This window comes from Cricetulus griseus, chromosome 6 (assembly GCF_003668045.3).
Source record: "Cricetulus griseus strain 17A/GY chromosome 6, alternate assembly CriGri-PICRH-1.0, whole genome shotgun sequence".
Lineage (NCBI taxonomy): Eukaryota > Metazoa > Chordata > Mammalia > Rodentia > Cricetidae > Cricetulus > Cricetulus griseus.
The window spans coordinates 28,901,557-28,921,482 of NC_048599.1; the positions used below are offsets into that span (position 1 = coordinate 28,901,557).

At 45.5% G+C, this 19,926-nt stretch overlaps 1 protein-coding gene across 1 annotated transcript in view; it reads right to left on the reverse strand.

Moving 5' to 3' along the window:
* Positions 1-17,054, reverse strand: part of Pygb (glycogen phosphorylase B) — a 48,956-nt gene extending 31,902 nt beyond the window's left edge. The window contains exon 1 of the mRNA XM_027421556.1: positions 16,812-17,054. Within this exon, the coding sequence (XP_027277357.1) occupies positions 16,812-17,054 (243 nt within the window). The remainder of the gene's footprint in view (positions 1-16,811) is intronic.
* Between the last annotated feature and the right edge of the window lie 2,872 nt (positions 17,055-19,926).

Below are 19,926 nucleotides of genomic sequence, written 5' to 3' on the forward strand. Positions count from 1 at the left end.
AAATAAAATGTCAAAAGAGAAGACAATTCCAGAACACTAAAAGCCAAGTCACAAAGTCAGAGTTTGGTCTCTGCCACACCCCCATTCTTAATTTAATTATGTGAATTAATGTTGACTTTCTATGCAAATTCCACTATCCTTTAAACGACAGGAACACATTGTAGGGTAACTAGCAAGTCCTTGGACAGCTGTAATTGCACCTGCTGTTACTATTGATTCACAGTCCATTGCTTCTTGCTTTTTAATCACTTTACGCTTTATTTGCACTACACTTGAGCCAACTTATTATTTTATAGCGTTTCCATAGTGCAAAGGAAGCTGCAAGTCCTGTCTGGACAAGGTTTACTAACAAATGGAAACATACAGAGTCCAGCTAGCTCCAAGCTGCCTGGGAAAACAGAGTGCTCAAGGTCCACACATACAAATTCTTTTTACTATGGACAGTATCCCCAAGCCTTATTGCCTCCAAAACTCTCAAGAGATGTCAACAAATGTCTAAAAGTAAATTCTACACAGTTGCACATTCTTATCTGACATTTTTTGGATGAGACATGCTAGAATGGTCAGGTCTATGAAAATACTGCAAACTCCAAAATCTGAAAACACTTTTGGCCCTATGCAGTTGTGATAAGAGAAGGTCAACCAATATGCACCATGTTTCCCCATAATGTATATAAAAATATGATCTTAATTTATTGATTAATAGCAACAATGAAAAGGAAATATAATATATTTGATAATAATAGGGAATACATTCTAATGAAGTTATGTGATTGTGGCACTCCTCTCAAAAAATATCTTACTTTGCAACAGATATTAGCAACACCAGCATGTTCATTTCTTTCCTTAGATCAAGAACTTTTACTTGTTTGTGCAAAGGAAGCTCTTGTTTTGTTTGTTTTTTTTGAGACAGGGTTTCTTTGTGTAGCTTTGGAGCCTGTCCTGGAACTTGCTCTGTAAACCAGGCTATAAAGGAAGCTCTTTATAGCTTCTATTTGACATGAAAATTGCCAGCGTTGTCCCTGTGCTTTGGAGCCAGCTAATAAAATAAGTTATTTGAATACAACACTATGATACTGCAATAGTCTGCATGACAACTACGAGCACCATGAAGTGACAAATGGACAAGCAGAATATACTGGACAAAGGAATGACTCAAAACTCAGGCATTGCAGTGCTCAACACCGTGCAAAAATCAAAGCTTATGGTGTCGTCAGTACTGGGAATGGGTTACCTCTTTTTGAGCTGTTAGTCAGAGGGGTCTCACAGACCTACCTCCCAAACGTTACAGGCCATTGCTATGTGTTACCCTCAGAAACTGATGAATAATACCTATTGATGAAGACACCACATACTTGTGTTATAGGACACAGAGAAATAAGTTAGTATCAACCTAGAAGCTTCAAACCTTCAAAGCTTTCACGGTGCTTGCTGGATGATTCTATTTAGGCTATTACGGGAGAAAAATATTCAACAATCTCATCCAACCATGAACCAAGAGCTACAATTATTGGCCTAGCGAGATATGCCCACTGGTGCAATAATGGCATAAATGTTACAGAAGTAACAACTACTTTCTCCTTGTATTTAATGCCTGCTCCACAAGACAGAATTCATGCCTGGTGCTGTTAATAGGGCCAAAAGCTCATGAATGGGTAGGCCCTGAAGGGGAAACCTAATCCTATTATTCTGCTAAATGGACATAGCAATAAACTGCTCCCTAAATTCTTATCTTTACACCCACAGATTAATGCAGCTCTCGTCATCAGAGAAGCTTCTTTTTACAGCATACGGTAATTAGTATAGCGATCCATAACGGATCCATTTGTAGAGAATAAAAGAATAAAGGGGTGCTCAGCTCTCATTAGGACAATCAGTATCACATCCACTCTCCTCAAGGCAAGAGCCAGAGGTCTGCAGTGAAACATTACTTGCTGGACATGACAAGGCTACATATGAACTCACAGCAGCTCTTTCTGCAAGCACAAGACTTGTGCAAGATCGAGCCAACCAAAAACCTAGCGCAAACATGGAGGAGGACTCATGAAGGCCCCCCGACAACTGAGAAGCTATCAGCAGGGTAGGAGAATGTTTTTCTCAGAGATGTGGCCTCTGAAAAGCCACTCATGTTCCAGTAGGTGGCCCAACACCTGTGTACATACAGACAACACTAAGTAGACTCTGTGTTTTTAAAAAGAAAAAAAAAGACATTAACAAAAACGGGACATGAAGTTGGGAGGGGAAGGTGGGGGTGAGGGGGTGGGGAGGAGGGAGTGCCAACCGATTTGATCCAAATACATTATATGAATATAAGAAGTCAACAGCGTGGGGCGGTGGTGGCGCACGCCTTTAATCCCAGCACTCGGGAGGCAGAGGCAGGCGCATCTCTGTGAGTTCGAGGCCAGCCTGGTCTCCAGAGCGAGTGCCAGGACAGGCTCCAAAGCTACACAGAGAAACCCTGTCTCGAAAAACCAAAAAAAAAGTTAACAGCAAAAGGAACAACCTTATGGGCTTTTTATCTGGAATTCTCCCATTTTACATCTTTAGATTGCAGCTGACTACAGGTGGCAGACTTTGAACACACACGTAAAGCATACAATGGGTGTACTGTACATATAGGCCTGTGTGAACCCACTTACCCACTGCTGAATTCTCCCTAAGAGGAGAATTATACAAAGCTGACCAGTCGGGAATATGATCCTTTTTGAATGTTCTATTTTGCCTTTCCTAAAAAAACATGTGTGTTGTATATGTGTGTGATATGTGTTCACGTGTGGGCATGTGTTTCAAATGACGTCTTTTCGGAATCAGTTCTGACCTCCCACCTTGTGGAGTCAAGCCCCTCATTGTTTCTGCTGCTGCACTGCAGATTCCAGTCAAGCTTGTCCACAAGCTTCCAGATGATTTACCTGTCTCCGCCTACCACCTCACTACAGGAGTGCTAAGATTACAGACGTGCGCCGGCACATCCAGACTTCACAGCAATTCCAGGATCCGAACTCAGGCCATCACACTTGCACAGGAAGCATTTTTACCCATTGAGCCATCTCCCCAGCACAAAATCTTAAGGAAGGAAGGAAGGAGGGAGGGAGGGAGAGGAGGGAGGGAGGAAGGGGAGGAGGAGGGAGGGAGGGAAAGGAAGGAAGAAGGGAGGGAGGGAGGAGAGGGAGGGGAGGAGGGAGGGAAGGAAGGAAGGAAGGAAGGAAGGAAGGAAGGAAGGAAGGAAGGAAGGCAGGCAGGCAGGCAGGAAGGCAGGCAGGCAGGCAGACATGTAGCCCTGGCTGTTCAGGCAATCTCTGTAGAGCACACCAGCCTTGAACTCACAGAGGTGTTCCTACCCCTGCCTCCTAAGTGCTGGAATAAAAGATGTGTACCACCGTGCTCAGCCCCAAATCTATGTATTTTTAAATTTATTTTATTTTATGTGCATTGGTGTTTTGCCTGCATATATGTCAGTGTGAGGGTATCAGATCTTGGGAGTTACAGACAGTTGTGTGGTGCCATGTGGGTGCAGGGATTTGAACCTGGGTCCTCTAGAAAAGCAGTCAGTGCTTTTTGACTGGTGAGCCATCTCTCCAGCCCCCCAAATCTATACTTTTTTTTTTCCAACTCTCTATTTTTAAAGTTGTTAGAGTTTGTCCTTTTTGCCCAAATTTGTATCTTCACCTAGCACTGTGAAAAGGAAACATAACTGTTGATCTCCAAGACTATACTGAGATACCCAACACATGTTGGACCTACACTTGAAACCTCTGATTTCATTTCCCCGCTAAGTTGATCATCACTCCACATAAGCAGAGAAGCCACTGGCCAGGACAGCCAGAAGCACTGGTCAAGGGGAGCCTTGGCCTTGAGGGTTGAGAGATGCTTGCTGTTTAGGGTTTCTGCAACCTGTTTTTAAAAGTTCTTGCAGGGCAGTGGTGGCACAAGCCTTTAGTCCCAGCACTCGGGAGGCAGAGGCAGGCGGATCTCTGTGAGTTCGAGGTCAGCCTGGTCTACAAATCAAGTTTCAGGACAGCCAGAGCTGTTACACAGAGAAGCCTGTCTCAGAAAAAAGGGGGAGGGGCTTGTTCTTATTTCCTGATGTGTGTTGATTTGGTTTTCCAGTTTCCTTAGGATGGTTGAGTGAAACTTCCAACTGAAAAGAAGCTTGCTGGAGGAGTCAGCCAAAAAAATGGACAGACTTGATGGTCCAAATGGAGGCCCAATTCAGGCTGGCCTGCCTTGGCCAGCTGAACACAAGGTGCTCACCCTCTGAACACAGCAAAGTCACCCTGGGGTTTCCACTGGGCCAGGTTGGGGCTCAAAGAGCACACCATGTTTTAAAGGGCTATTGCAGCTGTTAGCAAGGGGCAGCTGTGGAGAGCAGCTGCAAGGACACCTGTCCAAGCCCCTGTGAGCCACTCTTTAAAGGTCAGCCTCTCCGCACTCGGTCCTACCTATCCTCCAGGGCAATGGTGGGCTTCCCTGCTCAGGGACATGGGTGAGAGGATCCCTTGCCTAGTCCAGCTAGAGAGCAGCAGGATCCTCAAACCCTTGCACCATGGGCTCTTGACCTTCCTCTGGGATCTGTCCATATGACAATAAGTGTTAAGTGGCCAAGTGGAAGCCTTTGCTTGGAGGTTGTTTTTGTAGTACAAAGGATAGAATTCCAGTGCTTTGCTCATGATGTGCAAGTGCTCTGCCAGTGAGCCACACTCCCCTTTTAAAGTTAGGTTTATTTATCATATGTAAAGCCTCCTCTACTAGGAGAATCACAAAAGCTCTCCAGCCAGAGTGGTAGAAACAAATATCACACAACACAGTGACCTTCCAAAAGCATCTTAGAAGGCTTACAGAAGTGGAGTTTAATACCAACAGCCTTCATAGAGCTACTTTTTTTTTTTTTGCATTGTTTTCTCTTTGGGTATTGAGACAGGACCTAGCTGGGTATTTCTGGCTAGCCTTGAACTTGAGATTCTCCTGCCTTATCTGAGTGCTGAAATTACAGACATGTGCTGCTACCATCTCACCTAGCCTGATGCCCTTTACAAAACCAAGGTCAAAAGTGGGCCTGTTAGACTCCTCCACCTTCAACCAACTCCTTTTCCCTCCTCTCAAAAATAAAAATAAAAAATTCTTAATTAAGAGTCTCCATTTGCAGAAGTGTCTGGGCACAAAACAAAGACGTGGGCAACTGCTTTCATCAAGATAACCAAGGCTGCAGGCAACTGGTCAGACATCTGTAGTCCTGTTCCCAGGATCACATGGCAATATTCCCCTTGTCTATTTGGTTCTGTGCATTCACCAGTGACTAAAGGCACAGAACAGCTCTCATCAACAGACTGCCCCTGCCTGTCCCACGGCACTAACATGACATAGGCGCACGATTACACACCAGTGAGCACAGTATAGCACAGGCCAGGTCCTGGGAAGGCTCCTTACCCCTTTAGACACAGAGTCATAGGGTGGGGGTTGGGGGGGTGACGCTGGGCTGGGTCTTTGCCCTCCTGCTTTCTTCCTATAGGATGAAGAAGGCCCAGACCCTTCCCAGCACAAGCTGAGGTCTAATGGGAGGAGAAACAATCTGGCTGAGCAGGATCCTCCCACCTGCCAGACAAGACCTGCCCTCACCATCTCACCATAGCACAGTAGTGTGTGTGTGGGTGTTTGTGTGTGTGTGTGTGTGTGTGTAGCGTCACTCCTAGATCAGTCTTAGACACCAAGCATAGCATTTGCCATAGGATATGTGGCCTGCCTGCCACAACTCTAAAACTCCCGACCTTATCTAATGAGTATTCTGGAGCTTGAGAATGTCCCTTTTTTTCTGATGGTGGGCTCAGACATAAAGCAGGCCATTGGCAGCTTTTCAGCTCTGAGACTGGCAGGAACCAGGCACTGGCTATGGGAGGAGGGGCCCAGCACGTCCTGCTTTTCTGCAAGGCTAGCTCTAAGCACAGCTCATACTGAAAATGGACAGCTATGACTTTGTCTTGTTTTGTTAGGCTTTATTTTTAAATGTCATTCATGTATATGAGTGTTTTATCTGCATGTATGTCTGTACATTCCTGCCCAGAAGAGGGTATTTGGATCCCCTGAGACTGGAGTTATGGTTGGCTGGGAGCCACCATGGGGATCCTCTGGAAGAGCAGTCATGGCTTCTAACTGCTGAGCCATCTCTCCAGCCTAGGGTAATTTTTTACAGAACTACCCACATCCTTACTTTAAACTCCATTCAAAGGCTGGGAAAAACTACTGAACTAAAATGACATATCACACTTCCTGAGCAAAATCCTGTTGCAGACACTATCCACTAAACTCCTGTGTCTAAATGCCTAAGTTTCTGGGCCCACAGAGCTTCCCTTTACTATATCCCAGGAACCCTATCCTGCAGACAGAGGAAAAGCCGTTCCTATATTGAGTTGGTTATTTGATTCATGACTGCTATGCTTTCAGTGTGCACTGTCCCCTACAAGCTCATAAGCTCACATGTGTTTGAAGTCATTGGCCCCCCCAGCTAGCAACACTGCCATGGGGAGGTACAAACTTTTGGACGTGGGCTTGGCTAGAGGAAGTGGCCCCATTTGGCCTCTCTCTGCTTCCTGATCCACCAAGATATAACAGGTCATGCTTCAAGCTTGTACTGTATACCTCCCACTGTGGAACCATGAACTGAAATTACTTCCTAAGGTCTTTCCATCAAGTATTTTGTCCCAGTGACAAGAAAAGTAATACAATGTCTTATAACACGTCAGGGGTTATTTGGGTTTTTTGTTTGTTTGTTTGTTTTGTCTTTAGACATTAAGACAAGGGTCTTCTTATGTAGCTCAGGCTGGACTTGAACTTAAGGCAATCCTGCCTCAGCCTCCCGAGTGCTGATAATTATAGCTATGTGCCCCCACACTCAGCTTTTTTTTTTTCTTGAGAAAAGTTCTGCTATGCAGTCTAGGTTGGCCTTGAACTCCTAGATGCAAGTGATCTTCCTAATTCAGATTCCTAAGTAGTTGGGGTTAGGTGGAGCCATCACATCCAGACTTAAAGCCTTGCTCTTTTTAAGAGAGGGAAAAAACAGATATAATCAGGCTTACAAAGTTCTATTTTCTTATTATTTTAACTTTTCATAACTGTCTCATTGCATTTGCGTGCGTGCGTGCGTGCGTGCGTGCGTGCGTGCGTGCGTGCTGCGTGCGTCGTGCGTGTGTGTGTGTGTGTGTGTGTGTGTGTGTGTGTGTTTGGTACAGGGGATTGGGGATTGAACCTAAGGCAAACACTCTTATCACTTCGTTACCTTCACAAAGCATTTGTTGTTTTTGAGCTACAATTTCACTCTGTAGCCCAGGCTAGCCTCAAACTCCCAGCAATCCTTCTGCCTTAATCGCCTGAGTGTGACAGGGGACCAAGCTCATTACATCTTATTGCATTATTTAGTAGTGAGACAGCTGGTGGAGCGGAGCAAGTAGAAGGCAACACCTCACCAGTGAGAATGTTTGAGCTGGAGCAGTGTAAGTGGTTTTGTGAGGACCCCGAGTCTTGGAAGGGCTCACTGAGGTTACTAATGGTAAAGGCGCACCAAGGCTGCAACTAACTTTCAGATAATTCAGAGGAAAAAACTGAGCTTACAAGCAGAAAGACTTACCAATTATGTTCAGTTGCTCAACATTTGGGGAATTCTGTGTATTCGTCACGTAAATTTTGTTTTGAGACAAGGTCTCACTATATAGATCAGGCTGCCTGCCTCTGCCTCCCAAGTGCTGGGACTAAAGATGTGCACCACACATTCAGCATCTTGCAAATTTCAAGTCTATGATCATGTAAAATAAAGTTGTGAAAGTCATATAAAGGGTGGGGGCATTGCTCAAGGATAGAATGTTTGCTACCATGGTCAAGGCCTTGAGTTCAATCCCAGCATGGAAAATATTTGTGTGTGCGTGTGCGTGTGCGTGTGCGTGTGCGTGTGCGTGTGCGTGTGCGTGTGCGTGTGCGTGTGCGTGTGCGTGTGCGTGTGCGTGTGCGTGTGTGTGTGTGTGTGTGCGTGCTTGCATGGAAAGGGAGAGCTGTACACATCTACACGTGTATCCAGAGGCCAAAGGAAAGCATTAGGTGTCCTCGGTCTCTTATCTCTCTCCTTCTAATCCCTTTAAGATGGGTCTCAAACCTGGAGCCTGCATTGCATCGCTGTTTAGCTAAGCTAGCAACCAGCAATCCCCAGCAATCCTCCTGCTTCCTCTCACTTCAATGCTAGAGTTACTCGTGTGGGAAGGACCACACCTAGCTTTTACATGGGTGCGGTGATCTGAACTCCAGCTGAGCCATCGCTCTGGGGCCCCCAAAGTATTTGGACTTATTTTTATTATTTTAAGTTATGTGTATGCAAGTGGGTCTGTGGGTAGCTACGTGCACATGAATGCCTTGGAGGCCAGAGATGACAGATTACCCTAGAGCTGGAGTTACCTTACTGAAGTTGGAGCCATCCATCCAATGTTAGTGCTGGGATATACTTGGGTCTGGTTTTGTTTTGTTTTGTTTTTGTTTTTCCGATACAGGATTTCTCTGTGTAGCTTTGGAGCCTGTCCTGGAACTCAATTTCTAGACCAAGCTGGCCCTAAACTCAGAAATCCACCTGTTTCTGCTTCCCAAGTGCCGGGAGTAAAGGTGTGCACCACAACTGCCTGGCTATATTCAGGTCTTTTGCAAAAGCAGTATGTGCTTTTAAGTGCTCAGTCATCTCTCCAGCACTACCACCCCCATTTTTTAATGAAAAAAAAAAAACATTTAAAAATACTTGAGGTACAGGAATGAGGTCAGTTACAATATTTCATAAAGATACAATGGCCCTTACAGACATATACAAGCCCTACATGGTAGGAAATCTCCAGAGAAACAAAACCAAAGTGTACACACTGGATGGGAGGCTCTGCGGATTGACTATGCAATACAAGGTCAAACTCTGCAGGACAGACCAGGTTGGCAGAACTGCAAGGCCAGTCCATAAGCAACCAGTTAGCAGAATTCATTCTAATAGGCTTTCAGATCCTTGAAGAATACTTTAAGATATGTATATTTGGTCTTCGTGGCCAGAGTGCCTAAATCCTTGTTTTGTTTCTATCATTTTCCTAAGTGTTAAGAGTAATAAATGCAAAATGAAGATTGCTGGGGACATGGCAAAGATCTATAATCCCATCAGAGAGACAGAGATAGGAGGATTTGAAAGTGGAAGTCAGCCTGGAGTTACATAGTGACCCTTTGCCTCAAACAATAACAAAAAGCAAAACAAAACAAATGGCAAGAAGTGTCTTTGTAATCCAGCCTCATCTGACTTTGTATCCATGAGGTAACCTCAAGCAAGCCACAAGAATGAAGACTGGCTGCCCAGGGGAATCACAGGTGATTGAGGGGATTAAGGGTTGGACAGTGCAGGCTCAGTCTGGCCTTGACCTTCCTAGGGAGACCAGGATGATCCTGAATCTGATTTCCCTACCTCCACTAGACTGCTGGGATTACAGGTGTATGCCACCACACTCTATTTAGACAACTCCTGGATCAAGTCCAGGTCTTTGTGCACACGAGGCAAGCATTCTGACAACCGAAATACATCCCCTCCGCCTCTTTTTAATTTTAATAAACTTCCTGGCTTTACCTCATTCTGAACTTCTTTTCTGTAGCAACCAAGGATTCAGATTTACCTGAATGAAGTCTGTGGTGGTTTGAATAGGATTGGTCGCCACAGATTCACATATTTAAATGCTTGGTCACCAGGGAGTGGCACTTTTAGGTGTGGCCTTATCTGAGGAAGTGTGTCACTGGGGGTGGGCTCTGAAGTTCAAGCCCCGCTCTCTCTTCCAGCTGCCTGCAGATCCAGATGTAGACCTTTCAAGCTACTTCTGCCTGCACGTTGCTGTGCTTCCCATCATGAAGACAACAGACTAAATCTCTGAACTGTAGGCAAGCCCCAATTAAATACTTTCTTTTATAAGAGCTGCTGTGGCCAGTGTCTCTTCACAGCAACAAAACATTGACAAAGCCAGTAGCAATGAAAATTTTAACTAAATTAAGACTATGGAGAGTGGTATGTACCAGAGTGGTATAGTCCCAGACAGAAGACTGTGGGTAGGAAGAACACAAGATCAAAGACAACTGGGCTACACAGGGAGACTCTGTCTCAAAATAAATAAAATGCAAACAAAAACAGGCCCACTGATTTAAATGTTAATCTCATCCCCCAAATCACCTTCCTATAAATCAGGATAATGTTGTCTGTCTGGGCACTGTCTCCCAGCCAAGTTTACACATAAAATTAGCCACCACAGCCTGTAAGAACAGGGGCCAAAGGTGCATGCTCACTGACAGGAGCCTTCATCTGGTCAACACTGAACAGCTGCTGGCCATCAGTTTCAGGCCAAAGACCTTCATTATCTGCTGTTGGGGAAGCCTGCTGGAGGGAAAGGTCACCTTCACACACACAAGTGGGAACACATCAGGAGACTAGCAATGCTCAGAGGATTCTGCATTTGCTTGCAGTGCTGATGAATTCTACCAAAGCCCCAGATGTGGGGCTCACAGAGAGACCAGGCTGCTGGATTACCTTAGAAACTGGTCCAGCCAGACTGCAAATTCATTGGCACTGTCTTCTTGGAAGAACTGCTTCTCCTCAACCTACTGCTAACCATCAGGCCTCATGCTTATGGAACCAAATCATAGTCCAAGGGACCCCAGAGTGAGGTCACTACCCACAGGGTACTCAACTGGTTTTTCAAAGGCCTCTATAGAGACCAAGTGCCTGCACACAACACATACGACATCAAGACTCTGGTGTCTACCGTAAAGGGATTTAACCTGCCATTTGCTTTGGTGGCTAGAGCTGAGGACCGGAGTTTAGTTCCTGACTTCATACTCAATTTTAACCCACTCTTTGCACTTGTTAGCCACAAAGTGAGGTAGGCACCTTTAAGAGCAGACTCAAGCCGGGCGTTGATGGCGCACACCTTTAATCCCAGCACTCGGGAGGCAGAGGCAGGCAGATCTCTGTGAGTTCGAGGCCAGCCTGGTCTCCAGAGCGAGTGCCAGGACAGCCTCCAAAGCTACAGAGAGAAACCCTGTCTCGAAAAACCAAAAAAAAAAAAAAAAAAGAGCAGACTCAACAATCAATGTACATTTAAGGTATCTTGGGCTGGAGAGATGGCTCAGCTGTTAAAGGTTAGGCTCACAACCAAAAACATTTGAGGTATCTTTTCCTTTATTTTCAACAGAAGTTTTACAATACCAGTTGCAAACACCCAGAGACACTCCAGACCATCACTTTAATCTTTCTTTCTTTCTTTCTTTCTTTCTTTCTTTCTTTCTTTCTTTCTTTCTTTCTTTTGGAGATGGGGGTCTTACACTTTAATATTTTAAACGTGTGCTCCTTGACTTTGAAATGAGTATACTAACTGAGCATGCTCAGGAGTAAGCCAGCTCCAATATATCTACAGGCCTCCTTAATAACAACCCAATGTCGGCTCTGCTCTGGAAAAGCATTGCTTTGGAAATAACTCCATACTCCCCTTGCTTCTGGCAGATCATAAGTCTTTTTCTACCATGTCTTAGCTGTACTTATTTTGGCTTGTGACTCACCACAATTCAGACCCACTGGGTTTGGCTACGCCATTATGTCTTATCCCAACTTCACTGAGAACATCTATACTAATTTAAACCTTTTATGTTACACCTTGATTAACCATCCTCAAATCTTTCTGGATAGAGGTTTTTGGTTTTTTTCTTCTTCTTCTAGACAGGGTTTCATTGTGCAGCCCTGGATAGCCTAGAACTTACCATGTAGACCAAGCCTTGAACCCAGAAACCAGCTTGCCTGTGACTTAAAGGCATGTGCCAGCACACCCAGTAAGACTTTGGTTTTTGAGACAGTCTCCTGTATGATTCATGCTGATCTCAAACTTACTATGCAACCAAAGATAGCCTTGAACTCTTCTGGCTTGGGGCATTTCTGAATAGAGGGAATGTCAACATGAAATAGAAACATTTTAGCCTAGGTGTTGATGGCACACACCTTTAATCTCAGCACTTGGGAGGCAGAGGCAGGCTGATCTCTGTGAGTTTGAGGCCAGTCTGGTCTACAGAGCAAGTTCCAGGACAGGCTCCAAAGCAATACAGAGAAACCCTGTCTCATAAAGAAAGAGAGAGACAGAGACAGAGACAGAGAGAGAAACATTTTACAAGCAAAATAAAACCTTAAACTGTCAGGATGACAAAAACCTCAAAAATAGATTCCCTGGCTCAACTCTCCTCATTTTAAAGATGAAAAACAGAGGCTAAGAAAGGCTTAAAAACAAAAAACAAAACAAAACAAAAAAACTATGCTCTGGGTCTAGAGAGATGGCTCAGAGGTTAAGAGCACTGACTGTTCTTTCAGAGGTCCTGAGTTCAACTCCCAGCAATCACATGGTGGCTCACAACCACCCATTATGAGATCTGGTGCCCTCTTCTAGTGTGCAGATATACATGGAAGCAGAATGTTGAATACATAATAAATAAATAAATAAATATAAATAAATAAATAAATAAAAATATTAAAAAAAAAAAACTATGCTCAACTAGCTGGTGAATGGTGATACTCAAGGCCATTCTAGGATACATGGAGGGATTCCCCTAACAGAGGTAGGGGCATCAATCCAAACAGATAGTAGCACACTACAGACAAAGTAGAAAAACAGAAAAATCAGTATGGAAAGGAGTTTGGGGCTGAAAGTGTGTCTCAGTGATAACTGTTTACCCAGAATGCTTCAGGCCCTAGGTTTGAGCTCCAGCACCAATGAGTAAAACAAAAAGTGTAAAGGGGGTTAGAGCCGGGCGTTGGTGGCACACGCCTTTAATCCCAGCACTCGGGAGGCAGAGGCAGAGGCAGGCAGATCTCTGTGAGTTCGAGGCCAGCCTGGTCTCCAGAGCAAGTGCAAGGAAAGGCTCCAAAGTTACACAGAGAAACCATGTCTCGAAAAAACAAACAAACAAAAATAAATAAATAAAATAAGATAAAAATAAAGGGGGTTAGATTCAGATTCGGTCCTCCTTTGCTGCTAAGGTCTTCTGGTCCCTAAACTGAGTGGCCTCCAAGGAGTTATTTCAGGATGGACTCCTAGACTTTGTCAGAGAATCCATACTATATCTGTAATTACTGTTTCTAATCACCATGAAGCTAGGGCCGCAGAGATGGCTCAGTGGTTAAGAGCACTGGCTGCTCTCCCAGAGGTCCTGGGCTTGATCCCAAGCACCTACATGGCATCTCACAACTGTCTGTACCTTAGGTTCCAAGAGCTCTATCACCCTCTTCTGGCCTCCATGGGCACCAGACTCAAAACTGATGTACAGAAACAAATGGAGGCAAAATACCCATTTTACATTTATTTATATAATAAAATATATTCATTTATTTTAAAAAAATAATGAAATTTTAAAAAAAACAAAAACACAATGACTCTAAATGAAAGAAACATCAAGAGCCAATGGATGGGTCTAAGAAAGTCTTTGGGGCTATGCATTCTCAGAACTGAACAAATGGAAGGCTTGAAAAACTAAGAGCTGCCAAGAGGCTCAGTGGGTAACCCTGAAAATCTGAGTTCAATTCCTGAGACCCATGTGTAAGAAGGAGAGAACGACTTCTGCAAGTTCTCCTCTGGCCTACACATGGATTTTGGTATGGTATGCACCTGCCACACACACACACACAGTTTTAAATATAAAAAATAAATAAAGAAAAGCCCCAAGTGCTTCTACCAGTATAGGAAAAAGATGCAGAAAACAATGAATGACTCTTCCAATGTGAGCACCATGTGGTGAAACTATAGTTAACATTTCCCTACTACTCACTGCATATTTTCTTTTCTTTTTTTGGGGGGTGTGGTTTTGAGACAGGGTTTCTCTGGGGCTTTGGAGGTTGTCCTGGCACTCACTCTGTAGACCAGGCTGGCCTTGAACTCACAGAGATCAGCCTGCCTCTGCCTCCCAAGTGCTGGGATTAAAGGCGTGTGCCACCAACGCCTGGCTCATTGCACTTTTTTTTTTTTTTTCCCCGAGACAGGGTTTCTCTGTGTAGCTTTGGAGCCTATCCTGGCACTCGCTCTGGAGACCAGGCTGGCCTCGAACTCACAGAGATCCACCTGCCTCTGCCTGCCGAATACTGGGATTAAAGGCGATACACCACCACTGCCCAGCAGAAAAAATAAAAACTAAAAAAAAAAAAAAGACTATTTTAAAGTAATTTTTAAAAATTACTATAAAGCACTGCTTTATCTATTATGCCACCATGCTTCCACAGTCTGAGACACACATATTTGTTCATATCCCTCCGGCATTGCCAGAGCCTGGGATGGCTCTGAGGTGTTTTGTTGGCAGTGCACTTCCACTCCTCACTTGGACTGCTACTGCAATAAAATCATTGTGCAGAGAGGTGACTAGCTGATTGTCATCATCAATTACCCAGACAAGTATCAAAAACCAGGACATCAAACACTCAAATCTGGGCTCTACTCTACCACTATGCTACACCTCTTCTGTCTCTTGTCTGAGAGGGCCTTTGCCCAGGCTACTTCAAACTCTGGAGTAGCTGAGTCTACAGGAGCACACCTCCATATCTGTATCCACCGTGAATTTATTTATGTTTGTATGATGAGTGTGAGCATAGGCGCACATAGGCCACAGGACAACTGCAGAGGTCAGAGCCCGGCTGGCCGGTCTTGTTCTTTCCTTCCACTGGGGGGAGGGGGTTTCTAGGGAAACATTCCAGGCTTTGTTTGGCAAGTGCCTTTACCAGCCCTCAGCTTTCTAATTTTATATAGTTTTCCTATGGGATCTGACAAACAACAGCCTTCCATTTAAAAACTGGGCAGGTTTTTTGATTTTTGAGATGGGGTCTCAACCATGAGAACCCTGCCACAGCATGTTATATGATAAGATTACCAGTGTAAACCACCACAACATACCCGTCCACACTAAATTAGCTAATATGTGGGTATGTGTATGTTAAGTGGGGTGTGGGGAGAAAGGTTTCCATCTATAGTGAGGGCAGCGGACAACCCATCACTCCTGAGGATCAGGAAACCTGCCCTGCTGGCTAGAATGTTACATGGAGAGCCATTTCCTTAATCCTTGGACCCATCATAACCGGACTCCTACAATGTCCTCTACCTCCTGGGAAATGACCTTGAACATACAGGCAAAGCTGTATCCCTTGTCATCCGCTTCTTGGACAACAGCAGAGAATCTGAGCAACACAGCTCTTCTACTAACAAGGCATTCTGGGGGAGCCACTGTTCCTGGCCACTTTCCCTGGCAGTTATCCCAAGCCCTTGTTGTAATAACCTGTTTTAGCCATTTGGGGCCACTTCTTTAGAAGCTGTCTTGCATACTAAATATTAAGAGGCCCAACCAGTAGTCTAACAGCCTGTCCTTACCATCTTTATTTTAGGAAGGGTAAAAGCCTCAGAATGAGTTTGGAAAGCAATTAATTTTTACTCTTAGCAATTATCAAATATACTTTAATGCCCAATAAAAAATTACTCTAAAGTTCTGTCAGTAAGGCAGCTGCTGGGTGCCCAGATCTCTCTACTGCAGTAAAATCATTACTAACTGGCCCCAGGTCAGTAAGTGTCTTTTCCTTGCTGGTTTTCACTCTTAGTACATGGTAGGCAGAATTCTCCATGTCAAGTGGGAAAAAAAGGAAGGAAAATCCAGCTACAGGGCTGTGAAAAACTATGATACAACCATAAGTTGAAAAGCACCAGTATGTGTTATTGACCCAGAACCCTGTTTTTGAGTGAAGCCACACATGGTTTAAGATGAATCAAAAGCCACAAAATTGTGCAACACACAAACATACACATACCTGTGTATTTAGGAACAGAAATTACCTGGAAGTACAAATGGCAAAGAATAATGAGGACTGTCGGGGCTTGGTGGGCTGGCTGTGCCTTTAATCCCAGATCTCGAAGACAGAGGCAGTGGATCTCAGTGAGTTTGAGGCCAGTTTAACTGCATATAGTTACAGGCCAGACAGGGATGAAGAGTTGGGGGGGGGGGGGGTGACTGTCAGAGACTTTCTCAGTTACTTTGTTTTCCTACTGAGAACAAACGTTTGCAAAATAGAGAAAGTAACAACTTCTAAAGCAATCTCCAAACAAGTTTTATCAAGGTGGAAACCTCAAAGACAGCCTTCGGCTCTCTCCTGTTTTAGGCAGGCATTACAAAGTATTTTCTTCTCATCCGTGTGTGTGTTGAGGGGGAGAGGCACAATTCCCTGCAGAAGATGACTGATCTCACCCCTTTCAAGCTCATAAAACTACCGGGCCTGGTTCCAGTCCCCTGTTCTTCACTTGGAGCTGCAGAAAAGCAAAGGGGGTTGGGGGTAGGGGAAGCTCACAGCTGGAAACCAGCCGGAAAATCCGGCTGGACTTGGGGCCTCGCAGCTGCCGGAACAGCAGACCCCTAAGGCACTTCTTGAGGACCTGCGACTTCGCTGTGTGCAGTGGCCTGGCTCTGCACAGCCAGACTACGGACGACACACCCCAGGGGACTGACTGCAGTGGAAGACCAGAGCCACTCAAAGCCATCCTCTGGGACTAAAGGCTGGGGGCAGGAGAGCCAGAGGATGGCTCTCAATCAGAACCAAACTAGCAAGCGCAAGGTATGCACGCATCCTTCTAAAGAGGACGCATAGTTCTCCTGTCACTTCACCGGTCACTGGTGACCAAAAAGCAACAGGGACCGGGGCCCACGGGCGACACTGGGGGGCGGGGCCCGCCCTGCCCAGGGCCCGGTCTCCCTCCCGGGAATGGCGGGCCGCTCACCTTGGGGTCCCGCTCGTAGTAGTGCTGCTGCGTGCGGATCCAGCGGCCCACGAGGTGGTCGCGTACCGTGTATGCCAGAGCGAAGAAGTAGTCGCGGGGAGTGGCCACATTGCGGTCCTTGACCAGCGTGAAGTGCAGGTGCCTGTTGAAGCTCTTCCGCACCTCGGCCACGTCGCCCAGCCCCGCGAGGCCACGCACACTGATCTGCTTCTGCCTCTCGCTATCCGTCAACGCCTTCGCCATGGCGCCAGAAGAGGCAGAGGATGAGGGATGGACCTGGAGCGAGCTGAGATGACTCTACTGCCTAGGATGCTGCGGCGACTCTGGCGCCAAGGACTGCGGCGGAGGCAGGCTGATACGGACTGCGCTTGCGCATTTTGAGAGGGCAGGGCCGCGCCGAGGGGCAGAGCCTGAGCTGGGGGCGGGGCCGCGAGGAGGAAAGACCATGGATTAGGAGAACGTTTTAGCCACAAAGACAGTATAGACGCTCCAACGTGGGGGAAGTGGTTTATCCCTTTTATTGGTGTGTATAAAGCTGGAGAGACTGGCCCACAGCCTCACCATACCTGAGATCTATCCCCTTTATGGGGCAAAAGTAGAAACAGAACTAGTAGTGGCTGTGCCTGCCACACCAGAGGGCGAACCCTTGCTCTCCAGGAACTTCCTGGAGCCATTTCTGGGGCTGCAGGCTCTGGCTCTGCACAGAATCACCAGATGTCCCCTTTAGTACTGCCTGGGGTGCTAAAGTGCAGTAGAGTCCTGTGAAATCTTAGGAGCACATGCCTGACAGGCAGCCTCCAACACCTGCTGGGCCCTGTCGCTGAGCTGACAGATGGTTCTGAAAACACACCTAAGAAAATAAAAGGTTATTTATACAAAAACTGCAAATTCAGAATTCCTCATGACACACTTCACTTCAGCTCTGGGGAACAAATTGCATGGAAAACCTCAAAATACAAATTGCTACTCCAGGCTGCAGTGATAGACCAAGCTATCAAAATACTGATACTTATATATGTGTGTGCATGCACATAATACATGTGTACAGAATATATACATACATGTATATATGAACACACATATATGAATATATATCACATAAATGAATATACATATAATTCAATTATATATATATATATATATATATATATATATATATATATAATTTCCTTATCACTCTGAATGACTCCCTAAATCACATACTAGTAGACACAGTGCCCTTTGACCTGAAGCAGGAAGAAGGAACACCCTATGGCTGGAGAAGTTCAGGCTCTCTGACAGAGACACATCCCCTCCAGCACTATCTCCCAGTAGGCAGATGAGACCCACTGTTTCTCAGCACACAGGGATGCCTCCTGTAAACTCCTGTGGCCCCAGAAGAACTCTGCCTTTCTTTTGTTCTGGAGAAGCTCCCCTTACATAATGAGGCCTTCATTTGCTCCTCTAGGTGGGCTGATGGGGATGTAGAAGTTCCTGATTGTGGAGGTAAAGGTTGCCACAGCAGCTATCATAACAGTCCAGAAGTAGAGGAGGTGTGTGTGCCACTGGGGGTGGACTTTAAGGTTTCAAAAGCTTACCCTGTCTCTCTCCCTCTGCCTCCAACTTGCAGATAAGACATGAGAGCTCTCAGCTACTGCTCTAGAACCTGCCTGCCTGATGCCAATTTTTCTGCCATGGACTCTAACCTTCTGGAACTGTAAGGAAGCCTCCAATAAACTCTTTATTAAAAAAAAAAAAAAATGCCCTGTGGTGGTGGTACACACCTTTAATCCCAGAACTCAGGAGACAGAAGTAGGCAGATCTCTGTGAGTTCAAGGCCAGCCTGGTCTACAGAATGAGTTCCAGGACAGCCTCCAAAGCCACAGAGAAACCCTGTTTTGAAAAACAAACAAGCAAACAAAAAGTCCGGGTGTAGGGTTGGAGGTGTAACTCAGTAATTGTGCAGCTTGCACAGTTGATTCCATCCTCAGCTCTAGAAAAGGCAAAAACAAAAATCCCCGTGTAGTTGTTTTCCTGATTCGATGGTTCCAGAGTTAATTTACTTCAGCCTCTTCGTTTACAGACTTCTCAGGAGACAACACACTGGAACACCTCTCCTTGCTCTTGTCTGCTCTGGAATTCACTCCAGCATTTTATCCTTGTGACCGTGAAGCCAACAAGATCAAATTTCAACCACTGATGACCGGGCCTGTGGGACTCCTCCTGGTAGAATGGAGGCCGGGAACTCAGCCTATTGTTATCTCTTTGAGAGTGACTTTGCAGTTCAAAAGTCATAACAGTATGTGTGCCCCTACAACTTGCACTGTCCTGGGGAACAGATTTCAAGCTTCAAAAGACAAAACCACTGAGGCCAGCCTCACAGGCAGACCCGTTTCAAAACAAATAGTTGTCCAAAGCCAGGTTTTCTGGTGTGACAGATTATGGCTAATATCTGGGAAAGGTTCAGCCACTTACCTTGTCAGGGAATAGGGACCCTATATCTCTAACCATCTACAGTTAACTCAGAGGTGTGAAAGACTGAAGCTCGGTGGGTTCCAGGCAAACTGCTGGTTTCTCTATGCTGGTCAATCAAGTGTTAGATAACCACAGACCAGACTTTTCAACAAATGGAGGTAAATGGCAAACGCATTAATTAGCCTGGACCTGGATAAATGGAGACACACACTCCCACCACACCCCCACCCTGCCACCAGCTGGAGTGATCTGGTGACACGAAAGCCCTCCTTCAATGTCCTAGTTAGTTTTTGTCAACTTGGCAAAACCTACAGTCATCTGGGAAGAAAGAACCTCAATTGAGAGAAGGACATCATCAGATTAGTCTGTAAAAAGGGGAGGGGACAGTTCCCTCTTTGGTTAAGTGACTTTTGTTCAGGACTTCTTAGATTAGTGTCACACAATACCACCTTTTCTGACTCTTCACTTGAGCCTGCTCGTGTTTGATGGATGCTTGTTTGTTGTTGTTGTTGTTGTTGTTGTTTTCTTTTGAGAAATAGTCTCACCTTGTATCCCAGGCTCACTATGTAGCCCAAGATGATCTGGAACTGGTAATCCTGCACCAGTATCTTGCTGGTAATACCTCCAGCACCAGTGAAAACCCATGACAGCTAGAAACCTG